General features: G+C 40.2%; 1 protein-coding gene across 5 annotated transcripts in view; it reads right to left on the bottom strand.

Moving 5' to 3' along the window:
- Window positions 1-19,154: 19,154 nt before the first annotated feature.
- Window positions 19,155-23,921, bottom strand: part of Grm7 (glutamate metabotropic receptor 7) — a 930,315-nt gene continuing 925,548 nt past the window's right edge. For all 5 annotated transcript variants that reach the window (XR_008214661.1, XM_052722187.1, XM_052722190.1 and 2 more), the window contains one exon: window positions 19,155-20,358. Coding sequence is in view for 1 of the 5 variants with exons in the window: in XM_052722190.1 (XP_052578150.1) it covers window positions 20,309-20,358 (50 nt within the window). In the remaining 4 variants the exon portion in view is untranslated. The remainder of the gene's footprint in view (window positions 20,359-23,921) is intronic.

Raw genomic sequence — 23,921 nt, 5'->3', positions numbered from 1 at the left:
TAATGTACAACAGAACAAGATTTGCACATGGTCCTCATGATTGTAGCATAGCAACACACTCCAAAATGTCTCCATGTGGTGGACATTTTCTGGCACATGAGATTAGTGGTTCCTGAATTTTCCATGGAAGGAGCCAGTGTTGTATGAGACTTTGGACATTGCTTACTGTAGTTAGGTGTGTCTATACTTCTTTCCTCCTTCCTAAGTGGAACATGAGATTAAGACCACAATGACTAAGATCTCTTGTGATCTGAGATATTATTTCTACTATGACATTTTAGGGACGACTCCTGGGTTGTATCATTAGGAATAAGGCCCACACTCACAGAAATTACCAGGAAAGCAGGCATCATCATCTCAAGAGCACCCTAGTGTGGGAATAGGTAATACAGAAGAAACAGCAGGATTTCTGTATGAGAACACCCTCCTCCCATCTTAAAAAACACAGCATCCTCAGCTCCTTTATTACACAGTTCCCCAGGGAAGGTGTCAGAGCACTTTAGATGAGAAGAATAATGAGGTGACTCAACATAGAGATGTGGAAAGGTGCCTGGAGGCTCCAGTAAGCAATGCACAGCCAGATACAGGTGGGCCTTGAATACAGATGCCTCAGATTATAGTTTCTGAATTTTTAGGATGTTACAAAAATGATGAGCCTTCTATGGAAACTGTACTGTGATTTAAGTTTGACTGTAAGGTAAATTTCACTTTATTCCTGGGCTAATAACATGGAGCAGAACACTCTCTGACCATGATGGCCAGGTAAACAAACCACAGCACCCAGTCAGCCTTTGATTTATCTCAAAGGACAACCGTGACACTAAAGATGATTCTGTGCTGTTCAAGCTGTTTGGTAGATTAGATGTATCAACTGGGTTTACAGTTTGAGGTGTTTTCAACTTGACATATATTTATTGGATCATGTTCCCATTATAAGTAAAGGAACACATGTAGTTAGTATTTGGGCTCCTAGAGTAAACATACAATTGTTCTAGAGAGGTGGCCTGAGGATAGAAATTGGCATTTTAAGGGTGTATAAGTTTGACTTTGATACAGAAATCTCTGTAGCAGGAAGGGATTTAATCCTACTAATGAGGTGCTTACAAATTTACCTGCCAGGCTGCCAGTTCTAGACCAAGCACAGCAATGTTCCCCTCTTCTTAAGCTAAAGAACTGTGGAGAAAGCAGCCACTCCTTCCACACCAACTTTATTGGCTCTAAAATTTTTAAATGCTGGCAATTCTTATTCCTTTGCTTAAAAAGCCGCCTGAATTGCCAGCATCTGCCCAGTAAGCAGCCAGCCATCTCAGCTGTGTTCTCCAGAGACCCCACTGGAACTGGGACCTTCATTCTTTCCCCTGCATTAACTAGGATGCAAGAGATGGGAGAGTCCATTCCTGGCCTTGGCCTCTGAGCTTGTGGCTACTAGCCTTCCTTGACTTGTAGATGCCTCATTTCAGTCTTTCCTTTCCTTGGCCACATTGCCTCCTCCTCATCTATTGTCCGTCAAGTATCCATCAGCCACTCTCTTTAAAGGATGCATGCAATGGTAATATGGGCCAACCTAGATATTCCAAGAAGGTCTTCCCATTAAAGGATGCAGGTGCAAAAGCTTCATTTAAAACAATGTGATGCTTATAGAGGTCGGAGTTGAGGCTTTATATCATTAGGGCACCATTCAGTTCACTAACGCATCCTTTTACATGCAACCTGTATTCTGTCTTTGAGAAATATTTTTTAGATATTGGTAGTTAACCTTGTTTTCATTTGTAAAAAAAATAACTAGTTTTTGTTATCTAGTTAGCATATCTAGGATATTTATATTCATCAAAGTTATCGATTTACTTAGACAAGTCAACCATTTTACTAATTGACTTCCCAGTATTTTTCCCTGCCTTCTTCTAACTAGATATTATTTTTTAAAAAATATTTTGTGGTGGGGCTGGAGAAATGGCTCAGCTGTTAATAGAACTGGTTGCTATTAACTTTCAGAGGACTCAGGTTTTATTTCCAGCACCCACATGGTAATTCACAACTGTCTATAACTCCAGGGAATCCAATTCTCTCTTCTGAGCTCTGCAGGCACCAGGCATGTGTGTGATAGACATCTATACAGGCAGAAAATCCATACACATAAAATAATTTAAAAAATAGAGATTTGTATTTTGTGGCACTGAGGATCAATTAATACCTCCCACATGAGAGGCAAACACTACCATTGAACCACACCTCAACTCAAAATATTGTTTCAATATTTTAAAAAATACTAATGTGTATGTATTTATGCATGTGTAGGTATATTTCACAAGTGTGTGGGTACCTGTAGAGGCCAGCAGAGGATATCAGACTCCATTGTGCTAGAGTTACAAGTAAGCCACGAGTGTGGACACTGAGAACTCGTGGATTCCAGGAGCCAAACTTTTTCCTCTGGAAGACTAGGACATGCTCTTAACCATTGAGCCATCCACCACTGCCCCCAACCCAGGTACTCTTTTCTCATTCATGGCACATCTCTATCTGTGTCTTTTCTGTGCACCTTCAAATCCTGGGGAATCATTTGTATCTGAAATCTCCATTTGGGAAAATCATCTTTCAGCTCTGCATTCCCTTAGTTAAAAGGAATTGGTGAACTAGGTCTTCTGTAGTACTCAGCATACAGTGGGTTAACCCTGCTGTGTTTTACTGTAATTTCTGCAATCATTACATAGCCCAAATCACACTGTGTGGTACTCTGGCTCTCAGAGTGGAGCATGCAGCTTTGGAGTAGGGGGAGTTGAGAGTGTGTGGACACTAGCCTGAGCATAGACTTGGTGATAGATACATGAAACATATTAATACCTTCATGTGTTTATAATACTTTAGCAGTGGGAATTACTGCAGAGATGATCAGCTGGCTTTTGATGTTGATTTTGAAGGACCCTAAGAAAGTCTATGTGGTAGTTTGAAAGAAAATGGCCCCCAATATGAATGGCACTATTAGGAGGTGTGGCCTTGTTGGAGGAAGTGTGTCACTGTGCAGGTAAATTTGCTTCTCTTTTCTCATGCTTCAATCAGTGTGACAGTCAGTTGACTTCTTGTTGCCTGAAAGATGTAGGTCTGTCAACTACTACAGAGCCACATCTGCCTGCATGCCACCATGCTCCCAGTCATGATGATATTGAACTAAACCTCTGAAACTGTAAGTGAGCCACCCTCATTAAATGTTTTCTTTATAAAAGTTGCTGTGGTCATGGTGTCTCCTTACAGCAATAAAACATTTCAACTAAGACAGTCTTCTAAGGCAATGAACAAGTGAGTATAGAGAGTATTATACCCATCAGTAAAGGAAATGTGTCTTCAATCTGTGCAAAGATGGAAAATTTGTTTAGATGAAGATGCAAATACAGTTTGTTTTTGTTTTGTTGATTAGTGTCACCTGTGCTGTAGATGGAGTTCATCTTGTTTTAATTTTAGTAAGAAAGATGAGAGTGGATTGAAGCAGGAAGGAGCAGAGTGAGACCAAATCTTAGGTCTGTTCCAAGACACTTTGGCACAGAACTTGCGGCCTGGAACCCACTGTGCCATTGTGATTCCTTGTGCACTAGCAGTAGAGGCTGGAGAGACAATTTCCCTTAAAATGCAATCCGGCATGGAGCAAATGTGGGACGGTGGCTGCTACTCAGAGAGTGAATAGGCTTCTGAAAGTGCCTAATGACCTGTGCAAAATATGTTGGAGTGGTCCTCACAAGCCTGCTGTTTTCCAGTGGCAAGTTTTAGTTAAGCAGAACTGGGGGGGCCAATAAATGTCTGCTCAACTGGACTTCAATGATAGCAGTCAACACAGCCTGCTAGCCCCACATTTTGCATTCTCTGGAATTCTAGCAGATTCCTTTCCTTCAGAATCTCTCTCTCTCTCTCTCTCTCTCTCTCTCTCTCTCTCTCTCTCTCTCTGTCTCTCTCTCTCTCTCTGTCTCTGTCTCTGTCTCTCTCTCCCTTCAGTTTCAATACTTTAGAATTTCTAAAATTTAAATAGTTATTTGGAGATACCCTAGGTATGTCTTCTTAGTGTCAGTGGTTTGGGGTACTATTATATAGTTGTTAGCTCCCTGTTGAATCCCAGTTACATACTTCTGTGTTTTTATTCCCAAAAGCAGCAACGTTTCAGAAGGAGACAGTGACATGTTTGAAAGCAAAAATAATTGATCACGTTGAGAGAAGAATCTGTCATATGAATAATGGACAGTAGGATGATTTCTGTAGCTTTTTCCTTACTATAAAATTGGATATGAGTTTGATGTCTGGAAGTTCAGTAGCCATTTCATGAATGTGAAGGTGAAGGATGTGTGAAATTGAGTGTGTGTGTGTGTGTGTGTGTGTGTGTGTGTGTGTGTGTGTGTGTTTTACAGGGTGTAAAATATAAATAAATTTACCCAAATCTTTGATATTATCTACAAACTGTCTTCTTACTATGACAGGATTCTGTTGTACATTACAAAATGCACTATATATTACAGATTGCTGAATATTTATACTTGATTTTAAAGGTTCTTACTCCTCATGTATGGTGACAGGAGACACAGCTCATAATGTGTTGGAATGGTCTTACTCTGTGACATAGCTCATAATTTGTGTCACCTCCCCTTTATATCTTATCTTTGTCCATACTGAACTACTAGAAAATCCATCCTAATACTTGAAGATTTTGACATTCTTCTGTATGTCAGGCAGGACATCACATTACTCACCAGTAGGGCTGAAGGGGTTGGGGGGATGTGTCAATAGAGTGCTGCTGTGAAAGCTTGAGGAGCAGTGATCAGATCTTTAACCCCTGAGCATAAAGAAGCCAGGTGTGGTCCACATTTGGAACACCAGCACAAAAGGGCAGTGATGGGTAGTTCCTTGACGCTCACTATCCTGCCTCTTTGGTCAAAGTGGCTAGCTCTAGACACAGTCAGAGATGATATCAAAAAACTAAGGTAGACAGTGAGAGAAGTAAGGCACAGGATCTCTACATGCTCATACACAGAGAAGTTTACTGACACACTCACATGCTCACACATGCGTACATTACACACAGGGAAGACTGCATTCTGAGAGATGTGTCAGGTGATTTTGTCAGTGTGTGAAAAATACTATACTCTATCACTTGACTTTGACATGACATTGATGCAGTCTAGAGATAAGGTAAAGATGAAGTGTTTGAGGCTGCTGGGAAAATGTAACAGATGTTTAAGTAGGTGTGCACTCTAAAATGAGTATAAGCACATAATGTAGTGAACACTTAAAACTCTACCATAGTCATTCATCACAATTGTCTAGTATCATGTACTATAGAAACTATATTTTTTGGATAAGTTTTCATTCTATAGTCTAAGATAGTCTCAAATTTGAAATCCTCCTGCCCCAGTTTCCCTTGTACTGGGATTACAGGTGAGTGTGTTGTGCTGTCAATCGTATGAAAGTAATTCTCAGCTGAAGGAGGATCTGATTGGTTCTCTCTCTCTCTCTCTCTCTCTCTCTCTCTCTCTCTATATATATATATATATATATATACATACATATATATATATATATATTTGTGTGGTGTGTGTGTGTGCATGTGTGTGTTACATATGAGTGTGTGCATTATGTATACATGTTTGTGCATGTGTGGTACACATGTAGTTGCATATATGCTTGTGAGTATACACATGTGGAGACCCAAAGTTGATGCCAGGCATGCTCCTTGATGACTCGAAAGCTCTCTTGTTGAGCCCCCAAATTTCCAGTTCTAGCCATGGTAGCTAACCAGTTTGTCCCAGGAATTTCCTGCATTTGTATCTTGAGTTTTGGGATTGCCAGTGGCCACCATGCCTGTCCAGCCTTTACTTGGATTCTGTGGATCTGAACTCTGGTCTTCCTGAAGCACCCCACCCACTGAACAGTCTCCTCAGCTCTATGACTCTTTTTTGCCTTAGAAATAGTCTAGACATTTGATATTTTCTGAACAGATTCAGTAGCAAGAACTTGATGGAAATACAGATTCCTGGGGTTTTACCCTGGTTCTACCTAATCAGGTTTTGGGAACAGGCACAGAACCAAGTAACAAAGATGGGTTTATACGTCTGTTTATAAATAGCCAGAAATATATTTATCACACTTTTAAGATCTGGGAAGACAAAGATCATGTTGCCAGTATATCTGATGTCTTCTGAGGACCTGCTTCTTGGTTCACAGAAGGCACCTTCTGTCTGTCCTCAGATAGAGGATGTAACAGGTCAGGTCCATATATTCTTTATATGGACACTGATTTCACAAGGACACTGACTTTATGTCCTCATCTCTCAAAAGACCCTACATTCTAAGACTATGGCTTTGTGTGTGAGGATTGGAACATGAATTTAGGAAACACAGTTATTAGACTCATGAACCCTTCAAGGGAGTTCAGGTTTTGGAAGATCTGAGAACTGGTACTCTTGGATGAACAGCAATATGAAGCCAGGTGGTATGAATAAATGGCTTACATTGCCACATATTTTTTCTTGTATTTCATATTATTAGAAATATTCCACACAGATTTTGTCTTCCCTGTGTGTTATTTTCTCTGGTGTTACGATGGTAAAACACAATGACCAAAAGCAACTTTGGCAGGAAAGGGCTGATTTTAGTTTATGATTCCAGAGGTATAAAGTCCATCACAGTGAGGAAGGCATGGCATGAAGGAAGAAGCAGAAAGATAGCTAATCACTTCTGCATCCACACACAAGAATTGGAGAGAGAGAGCAGGAAAAGTGATGAGACCACAAACCCTAAAATCTCACCAGAGTGACATACTTCCTCCAGCAAGGCTGTACATCCTAAAGGTTCCATAACCTTCCCAAGTAGCACCAGCAGCTGGAGACCAGTTGTTGACATATATTAGCCCATGGGGTACACTTCTTATTCAAACCACCATACTCTGTAAACACCCATCATGGCAGACCTTTGATGTTATAATATAAAAATAACATTGCAGTCTTGTTACCAGTGACTTCTTGCCTATATATGTGTTATGGTCCAGGATTCTTCTACCATATACACATCTCCTCTTGGATATCAACTTCTTTCCCTAGTATAACTGATCTGGATGGCTATATGAAATGCAGAGAAACAGGCTTGTGAATAAAATCACTCCATCAGCTGTTGATCATCTGGATGAAGGTGTGATCTTTCTCTTGACATAAGCTAGTGGAATGTCCTTCATATCCTTGCCTTTATTACATTTGAGCCTCTGCTCAAAAAGAGACAGAAATGAACTATATACAATTCCAGGATTTGGTGAAAACTTAGATTAGTGGTAAAACAGCAGGAAGCACAGTCCAGAACTGCCCACAGCAGCCTGAAATGTTCCCTTAATTTTTTAGGGAACTCAACTCAGACTAAGCCAGTCTAAAGCAGAGGCAGTGTTTATTTAAAAACAAAAATAGAAAGGACCCATTCCTATCCTTAGATGAAGCCAGGGTCCTAACCACAACCAGGACTGACGATCTTCACCTACACATTACCTCTCCCAAACTCTAGGCTTCAATCAGGATGCACATCCTGTACCTGTTCAGCCCCCTCTCTCTGAAAGACCTTATCTCATGTAGTCCCACACCATACCTATCACTGACGAAGCACTACAAGCAATTAACAACTGCTGAGAGATAAAGAATTAGTATTCTCCAAGGATAACCCCCCTGACTGAATATCCAATCCCAAGTGGTCAGCCCTAGAAACACACAGATGCAGGTAACACTGAATGGATTCAGCAGGTTTGAATCTATGTTTTTTGCATTTATATTCATATGTAAAAACAAGGATTAAAGGAGAGAAGGCTGTGAATTTGGAAGGGTGTGTGGTGAACATGGGAGGAGTAGAAAGGGGAAATAAAAACAATAGAAAAAAGAAAAGGTACTTGAGGAAATAATAAAACAAAACTGCAGGCACAGGTGGGGCATTTCAAAGAAGAGCTACTCTCAAGCATCCATTGCCTACTGGAAGATTTGGATGCTTTGAGATGCCATCATTCAACAGATTTCTGAGATACTTTCCTCTGTTCTTTGTCTAGTTTCTTTTTCTGTACTAGGCACTAAAGTGTTTTCATTATAGTTGCCTTGGAAGGCATTAATCTGGTTAGACACAACTGGGAGCCACAAAAGTTTGTTCCAAGGGGGCTTAGCTCATGCCATTTTTCATAAATGAGGTTCCTGGTCAGATTCTTAGATGGCTGTAGGCTTATGGTTTGGATGGGTGTTGGACTACAAGCACAATGTTGTCAATTGTTTTGGAATTTGTGATTTACAGCTGGCTAAAGCCCCCGACCAGATTCTGAGATGAAAGGTACCTTTACCTTCCATGTCTCCACATCTTTTTTTTTTTAAAAAATCCTGCTTTAAATTACATTTTAGTTCTTCAAGTGTTAGAAGCCTCAGAGCAGAGGCTTTTTGTTCAAAATAAATACATATGTATCTCAGTGTGTCCTCTGTGTCATTTTTGTTGCTGTGGAAATAGGGCCTTTAGAAGGAATGAGTATTTCAAGAGGAATGGAGAAAATTAGAGGAATATTAAGGAATCTTTGCAAAGGTTTATGTTCTGATTCATCAAGTTTCCTCCCATAAAATAGGCATGAACTTGGTCACATATGAGTCCCCTGTGCTTCAGTTAGAACTGTTATAGTTTGATGTTTAATCACGTAGGATCATTGAGCGATTCAAGCTTAGCAGATCTGTCGTTTTGCCTAGGACTGGGCAATTTCCTTAGAAGATGAACTTCAGTGCTAAAACAAGGAGAATCTCAGGCAAAATTAAGATGTTGGTCACCTATCTGGAGATCAGTAGAGGAGACTGATCTGCATTAAAACAGTTGTTTCAGATATTGATTTTTCTGTGATGGGTTCCTGCTGTGGTTCTGAAATCCTCCAAGGAGCTAAAATGTCTAGTGTTCATCTCTTGGACATCACCAGATGTAAGCATCTATGTTTGTAAGTGATGTATAGCTGAACATTAAGCTAAGACTCAAAGGACTGAAGGTTTTTAAAAGGCAATAGCTTTCTTTCTTCCATTTAGAGGAGATGTAGCTTTCACTTTTAATGGCTTCTTGAACATGAGATTGGAAATAAATGGAAGAGGAAAATGGATCCATATGGCCTGCCTGTAACTGCCTGGCAGCTCTGCTTCTCTTCGACAAGTACAGACTCTCTCCCATCCCTCCCAGGGAGCTTTTGTGGTGCCTATGAAGTGAGACTCATGTTGACTTGCAAGAACCAGATTCCACCTTTAATTTTGCCACTTACTGTGAGGATGAAACAGTGGCTTAATTAACCTCTGTTGCTTTTCAGTTTCTTCCTCTGTCCATTTGGAATGGATCTACTCTTCTAACAGGATGCATTAAATAAGACAGTGATGATGGATGGTGGATATAACAAGTTTGTTATCTCTGAAGTCCCTTATAACAATGTGGCTCATCAAGAAGCATGCTGACAATATGATGCAGATGCATAATAAATAAAAAGTAATAATCTCATCTGTGGTTATTTTGTTCACAGCCTCAAAAGTGCTTGAGACAGTCATAATCTCTTCTAATCTAAGCACTTTCATTACTGGTCCATGTATGTCTTTCTTTGTCCTTACTCAGGAATGAAGTGAGCCATCACTACAGAACCACAGCAATATCAACAATTCACTATAATTCACGATAATTATACATGGGCTTCTTCCTTATCATATCTGTTTTTCCTCAGAGGTACTGTGGTATTGAATGTTACATACTTTGAAACTTGTTTTCTTACCCAATATTATGTTACTGGAATTTACTCCAATGATTTCTTCAGTTTTGTGCTGTATAATATTCCATTTACTGACTGCATTGAGGTTTATTCATCAATGAACCTTGGATATTTCCAATTTTTTTCTCAATAAGAGCATAGTATTAATATGTCATTCAAGAACACTTAGGAAAAAGTGTCCCTTTGGGGTTGTATTCAAATATTCAAGTGCATGAAATGGAAATTGCTTGCAGAACACTGGAATGAACAAATGCTCAGATCAACAGCGTCTGATATGTGTTTTACTCTTGTTGGTTTTCAGTATTGCCAGTTGAATGAGGTGGGAGGAAAACTGCTGACTATGGTTACAATGTACTCTTCTCTGTTTATTAATGAAGTTGTGCATATATTTATTATTCTCATATGCTCATTAGCATATGAGTCCTTCCTTGCTGAAATATCTCTTCTTTTTCTATTGATTTATGTGTTTGTAATTTTTCTTGTGACCATGACCAATATAGTGGACAAGAAGTAACTGCAGGGAAGAAAGGTTGATTTGGGCTCAGGGAACAGAGCATATCACTGTGAGGCAGGGCCCGGTGGTGGAGTCAGCTCTAGTCTATGGTGGCCAGCTGCCCGCTAACATGTTTAAGCAGAAAATGGAAAAAAAATGGAATACCAGCTCTGAGCTGACCATTTCCTTTTTCACTTTTTGTTCAGTCTTTGACTTGGGTCTATGAGATGAGGCTACCTTCATTGAAGAAGAGTCTTCATATCTCTATGAATCCTCTCTGGAAATGCACTCACAAGCACACCCAAAGATGTTCTAGGAATTTCTTTTTTTTTTTTTTTTTTTTGGTTTTTCGAGACAGGGTTTCTCTGTGTAGCTTTGCGCCTTTCCTGGAACTCACTTGGTAGTCCAGGCTGGCCTCGAACTCACAGAGATCCGCCTGGCTCTGCCTCCCGAGTGCTGGGATTAAAGGCGTGCGCCACCACCGCCCGGCAGGAATTTCTTAATCCAAGAAAGTTAACAGCTTAAACTAAGCATCTCAATTTGTTTATCTTGTGCACATACACTAACACCAACACACACACACACACACAAACACACACACACACACACACACACACACACACACACACACACACACACACCAGAATTGCTCAGGATTCGATAAAAAAATACCATGAGTAGTTTCTAAACAAAACAAATGTATTTCTCATAGTTTAGAAGGTTGGAAATCTGAGATAGGAGTCTATGTTTGTCGGAAATCAGTGAAGGCTGTCTCTGAGTTATAGGCTGATTATGTCTTATTATATTTTGTGTTTCTTAAGGATACGATAATCTCCATTCACAAAGGTTCCACTCTCATGATCACATTTTAATCTTAATCCCTTCAGATAGGTTCCAACCCCTAGTACTATCCCTTCAGACATGGATTGCAGAGGAATGTAATTATTTACAGCACCCATCTATATTCATCTGCCATAGATAGATAGATAGATAGATGCATGCATACATATATACATACATATATGACTAGATAGATTGATATATTTGTGTTTTATAAAGTATAAAATATCAGAAATGTATCACCACTAATCCTATAAAAAATTCCTAACTGCATTTCTGGAGCCTCATCCTGGTCCACTGGGCATGTTGCTTTTTCTGCCTGGCAGTATGTGTTGGACATATAGGAAAGCCTGGATCCAGGTTTAGTGGGGGCCACTGTAATTTCTAATAACCAGTTTATTATGCAATGCTTAGTTGCTGGTGTCTATGTTTCTCTCAAGAACAAGCTCTGTGGAATTTAGGAGATACATCTCTGCCTACTTCTTCCTTGGGATTTCTGCTTTAAGTGATATGAATGGAGACTATGCCTGGATAGTTTGCAAAACCCTTCAGGCCTTTCTTCTGTAGCCACAAGGTCTAAAATAGCTATTCTGGAGTTTGTATTCAGAGATGCTGTTCATCACAAAGCCAGCAATCTGTGCTGTTTGCTCCATAGGGTGGTTTACAAACTCCTTTCTTATGGAAATAAATGTAGCATATCCACACTGCAAAGGGAGTGGAAGTAAAGGAGGAAAGGGAGAAGTAAATAATTATTCATGATTATATACCTCATTTTATATATTCCTTTCCAGGCATGTATATGTGTATTTATGCAGTTGAGATAATTTTGAAAATGACTGTGAGCCTTTCTCTGCCTTATTTTTCCTTCTGAGTCACTTTCAATACTGTTTAACAGTCCACCTTAGCATAATTATTATGTAATGTCTGTGTATACTTTTTTCTTAAAAATTGTATTTTATTCCTGTTAAGGATTTATTTCCTGTATGGTGGTTATGGTGGTATTTGGAGAAATGAATGGTCTTCTATGGTTTAGCATTCAAACATGTGTTTATAGCATGTATGTGTTCCCCATGTTCAACCCATAGCAAAACTTACCGAAAATGATCAAAATACATTGTTTTCTAAAAGGCTTTATAACTTAGCCATCAAAGGTATACAGGATCCTTAGTGAGTAGGGTAGGGATTCAAATTCACCTCCGCCACTTATCAACTTATTACCTGGCTTTTCCTCTTTTCCTCCAGTCTTTACAGTATACATTCTGTGCACATGTACCCCTCTCCCAACACACATACAAAGACACAGAGGTGAGGATGTTTCCAGGTTTAAATGATAGCTATGGTTAGGGTAACGTAGTCCCAGGTGCACAGTCAGTTCTTCTATAATTGGTCTCTGCCATCTCCATTCACAGCGTGTCTATGGAAACAAAAATGCAGCCCTGTCTACCCACTCAGCTTAGGGACCTGGTGTGTCTGCCTAGCCATTCCTCTTAGCAGTCAGTGTGCCCTGGCAGGACAGCATTGCTAATATAGACTCTGTAACTGTCCAGCTCATAGCCACATGCAGCCTCTCCCAGAAACCCTCTTGTTAGAAGGAGAAGGCCAAAAAATAAGAATATGCTTCTTGCTGTAACAGTGGATGCCACCAGCCAACTGTGTGATTCAAAGAATGATTTCTCCCTGGGAAAACACTATCTCCTTTTTTTCCCTTCTTTTTTTCATAGTGAATATCTTCCTGCTGTTGGGAGGCAAAACCATTTCTCAACTATAAAACCAGGTGTGTCGACAGCTGGGCCTGTGCCCACCTGAATCTCTGTGCCCTTTTAGAGCTCACAGGCAGTAGAGTAACAGATAAAACAATATATGGGCATGCTGATGTTTTCTAAATAGAAGTGAAGGGGGTCTTTGAGAAGCAGAAGAAATGCAGTGAGCCTGGAATCTGTGGGGAATCAGATTGTGTTCCTTGAAGAGTTATTTCTGGGACAAAGCACAACACTTAATGAGCAACCTCTCCTGTAGGATACAGATCTTTAGGGACAGGGACTCCAATTGTCCTATCTCCAAGAATTTTGAATAGTGCCAAGCATACTGTAAGTACTCAAAACACATTTAGATTGAAGTCGTAGCATCATCTAACTTAACATCTGACAGAAAAATAAAACTATTTTCCTGATCCTAATTTGGACCAGCAAAGCAGATCTAGTGTAAAAGAAGCTTGGAGGTGAAAACAAGTGTCCTCTGTACTCTGGGGGAGGGTGTATTTAGCAACCTGGATATAGCCAAGCAAGCCGAGTAGTTCTGGAGATGACACATTTCAAAGAGGCACAGGTAACTATAGTGATGAGCCTGGGAACAGAGGCAGGAAGATGGTGCCCTCCAGAGCAAGAGAAGGTGCTTAGTACTAAGGAGAATTCCAGCTCTCTAGCCATAACCCCAAGGAAGAGGAGAAAAGAGAAGTGACTGAAGGAGACACATGTGACTACACATCAAACACATCAGGTCTTCTTAACTTCCTGCAAGCTGGACGGTGGGAGGGACAAGCATAGCCGCAGAGCAGTGACATAGACTCACAAAAGCAGAGTCCGGATGCAAAATGTCCAGAATGGATGCAGGATGTACTAGTACCACCACCACCAACAAAAAGTCTGTGTTGTTTTCCCCTGGATTGTCTTTGTTATTTTACTTGGTGTGAAGTTGATCCTGGAAGAAAGACTGTAGGTGAAGGTGAATAAGAAATGACCAAAGTAGGACTCACAGAGCAGGAGGGTTTTGTGTCTGGGAAACGGTTTGAAATGCACTTCAGGAACCTCACCCTACGCCTAATAAAATAAACTATAAGAGTGGTACACAGTTTATTTGCTCATTTCCTTTGACTTCGTTTTGATTCCTTGAGACATGGTCTCCCTACACATCTGGATGTCCTGCTAGTCACTTGGTAGAGAAGACTGACCTTCAACTTGGTGCAGCCTTCCTGTCTCTACACTTCAAGTGATGGAATTATAGGCATTAGCCACCATGCCCAGCATTATGTTTTTACAAACCCTTTAAGTAATTATAGTGACCATGAAACAGGCAGGATTATCACTACTTGATCTACTTGGTATGGTCTCCTAAAAAGCTTAAGAAGGAACAGAAGCAAAGGTTTAACCCAGGCTATGCTGATCTGGATTTTCTGGCATAAGGTCTGGTCATAGGTATATCTGAAGGTCCTTTGGAGAATCTAATGGGCAATCAGAGCTCATGAAAAATGAATTCCAGTTCAGGGCCTGGAACAAGATACTTCCCAGGGAGTTCTTTCAGAGTGTGAAATCCAGGGTTCTCACTGATACCTTCAAATCTACATGCTCAACAACACCTTGGATCACCCCTAGGCACACTAAAGTTTGATGTAAGTGAGAGGAAGGAAGTTAGAATTTGTCCTTTGCTTCCACACCACTATTCACTCACCCTCTAACTCTTTTTAAAGAGGGAAAGATACACACTGGTGTGGGACACATTCACTGAAAGTTCATGGCCACTGAAGGCAGAAACCATGTGTCTAAATTTTCACAAGGCATGAGAAATGTCCGTGTTTTGATGTATTTATTATTGTTACATATGAGGGAGAGTAACTCAGACTACTTGTCCTTGTAGAACGTTGTTGATTCTAAATGATGAAATGACCAGAACTCTATCATCCATCTGATGTTGGTGAAGGTAACAAAACCCCAGGTCTCTATAGAATGCTCCAGGGCCATATTCACCTTCAGTCAGAGTATTTGTCAGTGCCTTGGCTGAGGGTTGGCAAGGCATCTTTACCAGCAATTGGAAGAGTAGAGAAAATATTTAGTTATTAGGACTTAGCAGACACCAAAGACAACATAATAAAGCAAAAGTTTCAAGAGGATAAATTATAGAGGAAATGTGAGAGGGGAAATAACAGCAGAGGCAGTTGGCTTAGGGGCTCTGGGATTTTCATTGGAGTCTAATTGCTTTTGTTTGTAGAAAGTGGCTGCCAAAAATGCTGCTGGATACCTCAGGCTGTGTCTGCTGTGGTGACAGCAATGGAGTGATTATTCTTACCCATGTTGGACTCTGCTTACCACATCCAATGCTGCTTCTGATGATGGTGCTCGTTCTTGGTTGGCACACTCTGAGAATGCGCTAATGTTCTGGAACAAATTGATAGTGTCTCCCTGATGAATGACAGAGATTTGCATGCACATCCCATCTCCATTACAAAGATGAAGAGTCAGAGGGTCCCAGGCTACATAGATTGCCTGAGATTTCATAGCTGGTGTTAAATAAAAATTACAGGAAGCCACTGTTTTGGCTTGAGCTCTAGCACTAAGCCTCAATACACCCCACTGAAAAATCAAAATGGAACCACTCCTGCTGAAGTTCTATGTCATTGAATCAAGACTAGGCTGTTTATCAGGATCAGAGAGGTAAAAGGCAACTATGCCCAACTGGCTACTTTCCACTGGCATGGTAATATGACTTCAGTCAGACTCAGGAAAAGGCAACTGAAATTGAGCAATCAGTTATTGGTGACTGTTCAACCTCCCTGTTCCCTCTTATGAGGAAAGTCACTTTGAGATGACCCATCTGCTTTTCGTTGCCTTTTTCTGTCTATGAAGCCAACCTCATTTGCTTGGCTCACTGGAAGACATAATCCATCTTATGGAGTGAAGAGTTGCCCAATCTGAGACTTAAAAAGAAAGCCAATTAAGATTTGAAATTGTAATTCTGTCCTTTGACACAGGCAGGAAGCAGAGCTCGGAGCTCTAACCCAACAGAATTCTAATAAGGAGTCTAGAGCCTTCCTACTCCAACCCCTCCCTGTCTTCTTTGTATCCCTATCCGCTCTTGTTTGTTTGTCTGAGTCAGGGTCTCACTCTGTAGCCCAGCCTGGTCTGGTACTCATAGTTCTGCCTTCCCATCCTGAGTGACAGTTACTGAGTGGGACTGCAGGTGTTAGTCCTTTCGTCTAACGAAAGCAATCTGATTTAGGATATTTACCTGTTTCCATTAAGTTCCCAATTTACTTACTCAAAAGGTGGGCTCATCTTCTGATCAAAATATATCTCTCAGAACTAGCTTTTCACCTTGCTGTGGAGGCTGTGAGTAGGAAGTTCACACATCACCCTTCCTTTCCTCCTCATTACCAGAGCCTTGTTCAGCCTTTGAGACTCAGCTCTGATGCCTCTTGTGGAGCTGAATACCGCTGTCAGCACAGCCTCTTCTAGATCTCTGGCCATGTTCCTTCAGTCTCGCACTTCATTTATCCATCCCCCTCTCCCGGCTCAGATGCAAATATCTATAGGATAATCTACAACCTGTCAAGCATTAGTCTAAGGGTTCGGAAATTACCATGAGAAAAACTATAAATATCTGACCTTCTGAAACAGAATGCTAAAGGGAGACAGACTAAAGCACCAAAACAAATCTATAAAATCGGATAATCATCGTAAGTGCCATAAAGAAAAATAAAACAAGGAAATTGATTCCCTGGGATGCTGGTCAAACACTGTCCTTTCAAACAGTATCAGCAAAGACCTGACATGATAATGACTGACAAAGAACTAGAGAGGAATGAGTAGTATTGGGGGTAACTATCATAGGCAACACCCCTGGGGATATGAAAACTTCTTACTAAGTCTCACTTTTTATAGTTTCTACCAGTTTCCAATAGTGTTAATCTGTGGTCAAGCATTTAACATTCAAGGAACATTTGAGGGGAACACTCCAGATCCAAATTATAGAAATGGTGTTGATAGTACTTTCTGATACATTTGTTCTATGGCCACAGACAAACTTGAATCCCAGATACTCAATGGGAGATGGAAGTAGTGGAAGATGTTAGAAGTGTATTTGAGGACTGAGCAAATTATATAGATGTACATTTCAATGTATATAACATGCATTGCCTATATAAACTATGTGATACATTTAATAATTCCTTATATATTGTGCTATACCCCTCCCTTCATCATTACTGATAATTATTAGGTCAATTGTATTGTGAGGATGAATGAATAGAGCAGATGTTTTCAGAAGGAGCCCTGTCCTACTCTCTATACCATATGCATTTACTGGCTCCTCAGCATTCTTGGTTGAACATTTGAAGAACTGAGAAAAGCTTTTGTGTAATTTCTTAGTGAAAGTGATTCTACAACATGGTAATCTGATCATGTTGACACAACAGCCTGATCTGTTCACATGTGATTTTATAAACTCTGTTTCCCCATTTGGAAGGGTGAAAGCACTGCAATATTATTAAAAACAAACAAACAAACAAACATGATATTGCCACCCTGATGTTGGTGCTAGTGGTAGCATAAGCCATGGTCCTGAGAGCTGCCATGTTGAACAGTCATTTGCCAAGCAGGTTTGAGATACATGGGAGGAATGTTCTCTCTTCATCCTTACAATCTTATGAAGTAGGTTATATCACAGTCACTTTCTAACTGAGAACATAAGGATGTTTATATAACCTACCAGAGGACATGAAGTAGGAAGGGGAGCTAGCTTCTATACAAGGTTTGACTACACAACTTGAGAAAAAAATATAAATAGTCCAAATGCATTTCTGCTTTGATTTGCAATTTCTCCATGGTCTATTAGTTTGAGGGTGTTGAAGGGATAGGAGAAATTGGGAAAGGCAATTTATTTTCTGCAGTCTGATACTAAAATGAAAATTTGGAGTCTCTGCAAAAGCATTGCTTGCAAGGCACTACAGGAAGACCTTAATAGAGACCTAAGGTAGGAAGAATATGAGGGTTTTATTGTGCATTGTAGAATTGAGTGACAGCTATATCCACCAGGGAATATTTATTTAATATGTCTATCATGTATGTATGTATGTATGCATGTATCTATCTATCTATCTATCTATCTATCTATCTATCTATCTATCTATCTATCTTTCTATCTATCTATCTATCTATCTATCTATCAATCTAATTTTTCTATCATATATCTAATCTCTCCATCCATCCAATCTATTTTGTGTATATTTGTGTGACCCCCCTCCGAATGTGTTTGTGTTTTCACCTTGAGTATTATTCCTGTTTTCTGAGGTAGGGTCTGATGGTCTGGAGGGCACTTATCAGGCTTGTTTGGCTTTTAGGATGCATGATGCATCTGCCAGTCCCTGTCTCTCCACTGCTGGGATTATAAGTACACACCACTGAGTCTGGCTTTTTATTAACATTGGTTCTGGGGGATCAAATTTGGGTCTTCATGCTTGGGTGGCAAGCACTTTATCATTTGAGCTATCTCAACCTCCACTATCCAGGGGACATTTGAGTACACATTGGATTTGCAGGACTACTCAAAATGATAAGTACCAAAGTCAGCCTGCACAAGGAGATCATGGTATGTTCTTGGCATGCATGCTGTTGTGTGTTATTCCTTGAGGGGGTTTTCTTCATTTTTTTTTCAATTTTTTCTCTAGAGATTATGGAATCCCAAGTCTTAATCTATCTTCAACAAACCTCACCACCATATTTGTTTGCAAAACAAATCCATTGCCTCAGTTGTCTGTTTCTGTGCCCTAGGTCCTTCCGGTTCAGTTTTGTAGAAATGTTTATCTTTTTTAATTAATTTTGCACAGAGTACTGGTTCTATAAGCAAATATTTCTTTTTCTTATCTTCCTTGTTATTTGATTTTGATAGACAACTTGCTGAGGTAACATATGAGAATTTTTGTTTTGTTTGTTTTTGGTTTTTCAAGATAGAGTTTCTCTGTGTAGCCCTGGCTGTCCCAGAACTCTCTTTGTAGATGAGGCTAGCTTCGAACTTACAGAGCTCTTCCTGACTCTGCCTCCTAAGCCCTGGGACTGAAGGTGTGCACCACCACTGCGCAACACATAGGAGAGTTTTTAAGGATTGAGCTTCAGTTATACAGAGAAAAAATGCTTGGTTTTTGTGATTCTCCCTTCCCAGGAGAGCCTCTCGGTTTTGCTGAGCATTTCAGAGACAATGCACTTGGAAGCTTAGGACTTGACTGTAGCTCAGGCTTTCAAACAAACTGTAAACAAGTGGGAGGGGCAACTAAAGTACTTACTACAGAAAATAGAAAAGTTAACCAAAGTATTTTATTGATACATTCTTAGACAATACCACAGAACTGGAAGAGAATGGAAAGGAAATTTTTTTCAGCAAGGGATTTTTTTCCACTAAATTGACACATAAGCAGCAAGATTAACGAAAGTACTTATTACAAACAGTAAAAAACATACATGCTTCTTTTTTAAAGTCCTTATCACATTGGTCAGTCATAGGGGGCATGAACAAAACCTCAAGACATGAAAAATCCATATTCTTTCCTTCAGATAGCTTAATAATCATTAAAATTATTGCAAAATATCCATATACCTAAGTAAATTAACAAAAGAGAACACAAATACAAATATTAAACATAAATATAAACGTGTACTGTAAAATACATTACTGGCATGCATACCAAAGATCAAGACCTCTATTCCATTTAGCCAATGCTTTTCTTTCACATCACATCACCTCTTGTGTACCAAAGATAGGTGGAGCATATCTTCTCAGCACAGTTTTTGGTCTTTAAATATCTTTTTGTGTGTGTCCTTAAAAAAAATAATGTGGCTTTCTATGATACTATAATCATAACCACACAGTCATTTACAGATGTGTGTGTGGGGTTGTGTTCTTTTATGTCTGCCGAGATTTATTTTTCTTTAAATTTAGTTGTTTTAAATTTTTCCCAAAGATTCCACCGTCTGAGAGGATAGGGTTCTATGAAAACAGGGCATTCAAAAACAAACAGTGAACCAAGGTACAACATTGGGTGGCAAAGTGCAAATGTCCTCACAAACTGTACAGAAAATTTCAAAACCTTGCAGCCTGGAAGTACATACGTAGAAAGACAAATCAGCCCCAAAAAAACAGTCCTGAGGCTCTCAACAGTTCATCCAAAAGAGCCGGGTGGGACTTGAGTCTTACGTCTCCCTTTGTGTAGGGAGTCCAAAATTGCAGCCAAGATGGCAGTGCTGATGCCAATGACTTCTTAAGCCAAGATAAAGTAAAGGTGTCTCATAAAGCAGCTGTTTAGGATGTGTGGATCCTCTAACACTGGTCTCCCAGCTGGGGAAGCTCCTCCAGAGATGGGAAGCAGGCAGGACCAAAAGAGTCCTATGCCAGATTAGGTGACGGAATAACTGAGGGTCTTCCTCCTCCGTGGTTCCATGGGATGGAACAGGTTAGATAACCAGGTTATTATAACTGACATACTTCTTTTTTGCAGCGGGGCCTGGAGGAAAAGAAAGAGGGTAAAGTCAATTGTGACAATGACCCAGCATTCAAAGGTAGAAAGAGCTTGGATGGTTTCCAGTACCAAGTCAAGATAGAATGAGATATCTTTGAGGAATACACACATACTTTGGCATTTTGGCATTTATCTATAATACCACTAAGATTGGCCTGGCAGTGATAAACAATTCACCTGGATTCATTTCTTTGACGTGCCTCCAACTTCTGACTTTTTGGACCTATAAGGTCGTTGGATTAATTTATCTTTGGTTGCCACACTTTCTAATTAGTCAGCCTAAAGCTCCAAGGGTCATCTGATGCTGTAGAGATTTTCATCATGTGATCATCTCCTGAATCTTTTCATAAAGAACACCTACTGCTAGGAAGGGGTGTCTTGGGTCACTGGAATTCATTTAGGTTGGCTAGCAGAGTGCACCCACTAGTTAGTATTCACAATTATCAAGTTCGTCTCTTGCCCAGTCTTATCAGCGATGTGTAAATCATTTTCATGACAATTTCCATTGAGGTTAAAAGCACACCTGGAAGTGTGAACAGTCACACTCTTCATTTGTTTTCCTCCCATGCAGAACAACTATGTTTCATCCAGTGACCTGGGACTCTTTTCTTTACTTATGTATCAAGTAAATACACACCCATTGGTTCTCCCAAGGCAGGCACAGGGCTACACACTTTCTTTCCTGAGCCAAAGGTAGTTCTTTCCCTGTGCTCATGATGGAAACAAACTCCAAGGTCTCATAATATACCTACTTTAGGTTCCAGTTCTCTGGTCTATATAACACCACGTCTGTGAAGTAATGGGTGCTTGGCTCATTCAATCTTAGTCATATTGTATCAGTTTCTATTAGATATAGACTCTGTCATGTATAATTGACAATGGCTTATGTGTTTATTCTTCTTAGATTCTCAATAGAGCTGTTTATGGAACACAGCACAGTAGCAAGAAATTTCCCAGAACTCTAAAGTAGGGACCTGTGGGACTTTTGAGGCTCAAGCAGCTGCATTAGTGTGCTAAAAGCTTGTAACTGGCCTTGAGATTTGCTGTATTCTAAGTGCATATACAAACATCATTTTTTTCAAGATAATTTCACAGCCTAAAAACTTTAATCTCATTTTGTGGAGAAATTCAGATATACTCCTTAATATTTCTGATTGGAAGACGCATTTCTCTGTTATAGCACATTGTGTTCGATAGAGAAAATAGAATTATATGAAAGTGAGAGTCTCCTGAAAACTCTAATCATGATGCATTAGATCCCATGCTAGTCATCTAATGAGGACTTAGCCTCAGTAGATCCCAACACCCCCCCACCCCCTGCCTCCAACATTTCCATGGCCCTTACCTCATCAATTGTCTTCAACAACATTTTTGGGGATATAAGGAAGAAAAATAACTTACTTTGTGGTGATATTGTGTTCCCCAATATATTATGCACCCTAATAAATTTATCTGGGGTTGGAGAACAGAACAGCCACTAGACAGACAAAGAGGCCAGAAAATGGTTGCACTCACACCTTTAATCCTAGCCTTCTGGAGGCAAAGATCCATCTGGATCTCTGTGAGTTCAAAGCCACACTGGAAACAGCCAGGCATGGTGACTCACGCCTTTAATCCCAAGAATTGATGGCAGAAAGGTATATAAGGCATGAAAACCAGGAACTAGAGGCTGGTTAAGCTTTTAGGCTTTGAGCAGCACAGTTCAGCTGAGATTCATTCTGGATGAGGACTCAGAAGCTTCCAGTCAGAGGAAACAGGATCAGCTGAGGAACTGGCAAAGTGAGGTGGCTGTGGCTTGTTCTGCTTCTCTGATCTTCCAGCATTCACCCCAATACCTGGCTTCAGGTTTGTTTTTATTACAACCATTTAAGATTCATGCTACTTGATAGGTTTTTTTTTTTTTTTTTGAGATGGGATCTCTTGCATTCTAGGTTACCCCTAAACTCCCTATGTGACCAAGGATGACCTTGAACTTCTGATCATCTTGCCTGCACGTCCCAAGTGCTGAGATTAGAGTATATACCACCACATCCTTCACTGCAAGGCTGCTACCAACTGAGCTATATCTCCAGCCCCCACTGAGGGAATCTTTCTAAAGATGCTTCCTGACTCCAAACCTTATTTGCAATGTCATAGCCAGTCAACCTCAGCTGACACAGACAAGTCATTGTGACAGTGTGCCTTGTCAAATGCCAAGGAGCTAATTATCCTCTAGACCAAAGGGGAAGAAAACAAACAAAAGCCCCAGAAGCCTGAGCTGGCCTAAATATTGGAGACGCCTCTATTGTGTGGTTAATTAAGACTGGATTCTGTGTAAGCAGAATTTTCTAGTGGAAAAAGAATAATTAAATGTCCTCAAATAGGTTACTATATAATACCAGTCAGTAAAGAATTTTTACTAAAAGAATAGTGGCTGAGAAAGATATTGTTCCTGTGATGTAGAGAACACTGGTTTGGATTCAATTAAAATCAAAATCTTGCTGCTTTTAAAAAACATTAGTTGTTTGGGGCTATGAGGTAATTCAGCAGGGAAAGATGCTCGCCACTAAGCCTCCCATGCAACCTACATGGTGAGAGAAGAAGGCTGACTCTCACAAGTTGTTCTGTGACCCCCACACATGTGCCTCAGGCCCACATGTAAACATACACACAATTAAATACATATTAAAAAAATGGAAATAGGGGCTAGGAGGATTACTCAACTGATAGAGTATTTGCTTAGCATGTACAAAGCTGTGAGTTCTACTCTAAACACAGCATAAACAAAGGCATTGTGTGGCATGCCTGTCTCCCTAGCACTTAGCAGGTGAAGCAGAAATTTTGGGAGTTCAAGTTCATTCTCAGTCCCACAGCAAGTTTGAGGCCAGCCTGGGCTAGGTGAGACCCTGCGTTAACAACAAAAAAGCAATGGAACAAACAAAAATTAGGAAAGTGTGCTTTGCAGAACACGGTAGGACTCACTAAAGCCTTGTGGGAATTGTCTTCTTGTGTTTTCAGGAAGCCAGAGATGTAATTTGTATTCCACATTACAGATGAGAGGGACACAGGGCTCACAGGGACCAGCAGTCTAGCACCATGAGAAGACCCTGCTTCCTGGGACTCACCTGCCTGGGTTCTGACTTTGTTCCATCACTTACATTGAGAGGAGCCTAATCCTCTGCCATGAGGCTACACTTTTTAGAGGCTTAATAAAATGAGGACAGTAATTCAGATCCCATGGACTGTTGATAGCATGGATGTCAGAATTATGCCAGTCTCTCACTGGGGAATATAACACAGAAATGTATTTTTAGGTTATAAATTTCTCTACAAAGGATAAGCCTCAATATATGCTTTCTTTGCAGAATTGCTTTGGAGCATTGCAGCAAGGTTATAATGAAGTTTATGCAGTCCCTAGAACGGCAATTTCTGTCCTTGATCACAGCAAAGTCCAATGTATTATAGTGTTTATTTTTAAACCATCTTGGCCTCACGAGTAAATAAAAGAAGTGCCCAAAGGGCTGATAATTCTATTTATTAGAATAGCAATGTAGTTTATGGTCCAGGAA

Source organism: Peromyscus californicus, unplaced genomic scaffold, assembly GCF_007827085.1.
Source record: "Peromyscus californicus insignis strain IS unplaced genomic scaffold, ASM782708v3 Scaffold_6__1_contigs__length_162567912, whole genome shotgun sequence".
Taxonomy (NCBI): Eukaryota; Metazoa; Chordata; class Mammalia; order Rodentia; family Cricetidae; genus Peromyscus; species Peromyscus californicus.
This window is presented reverse-complemented; position numbering and strand designations above follow the sequence as displayed.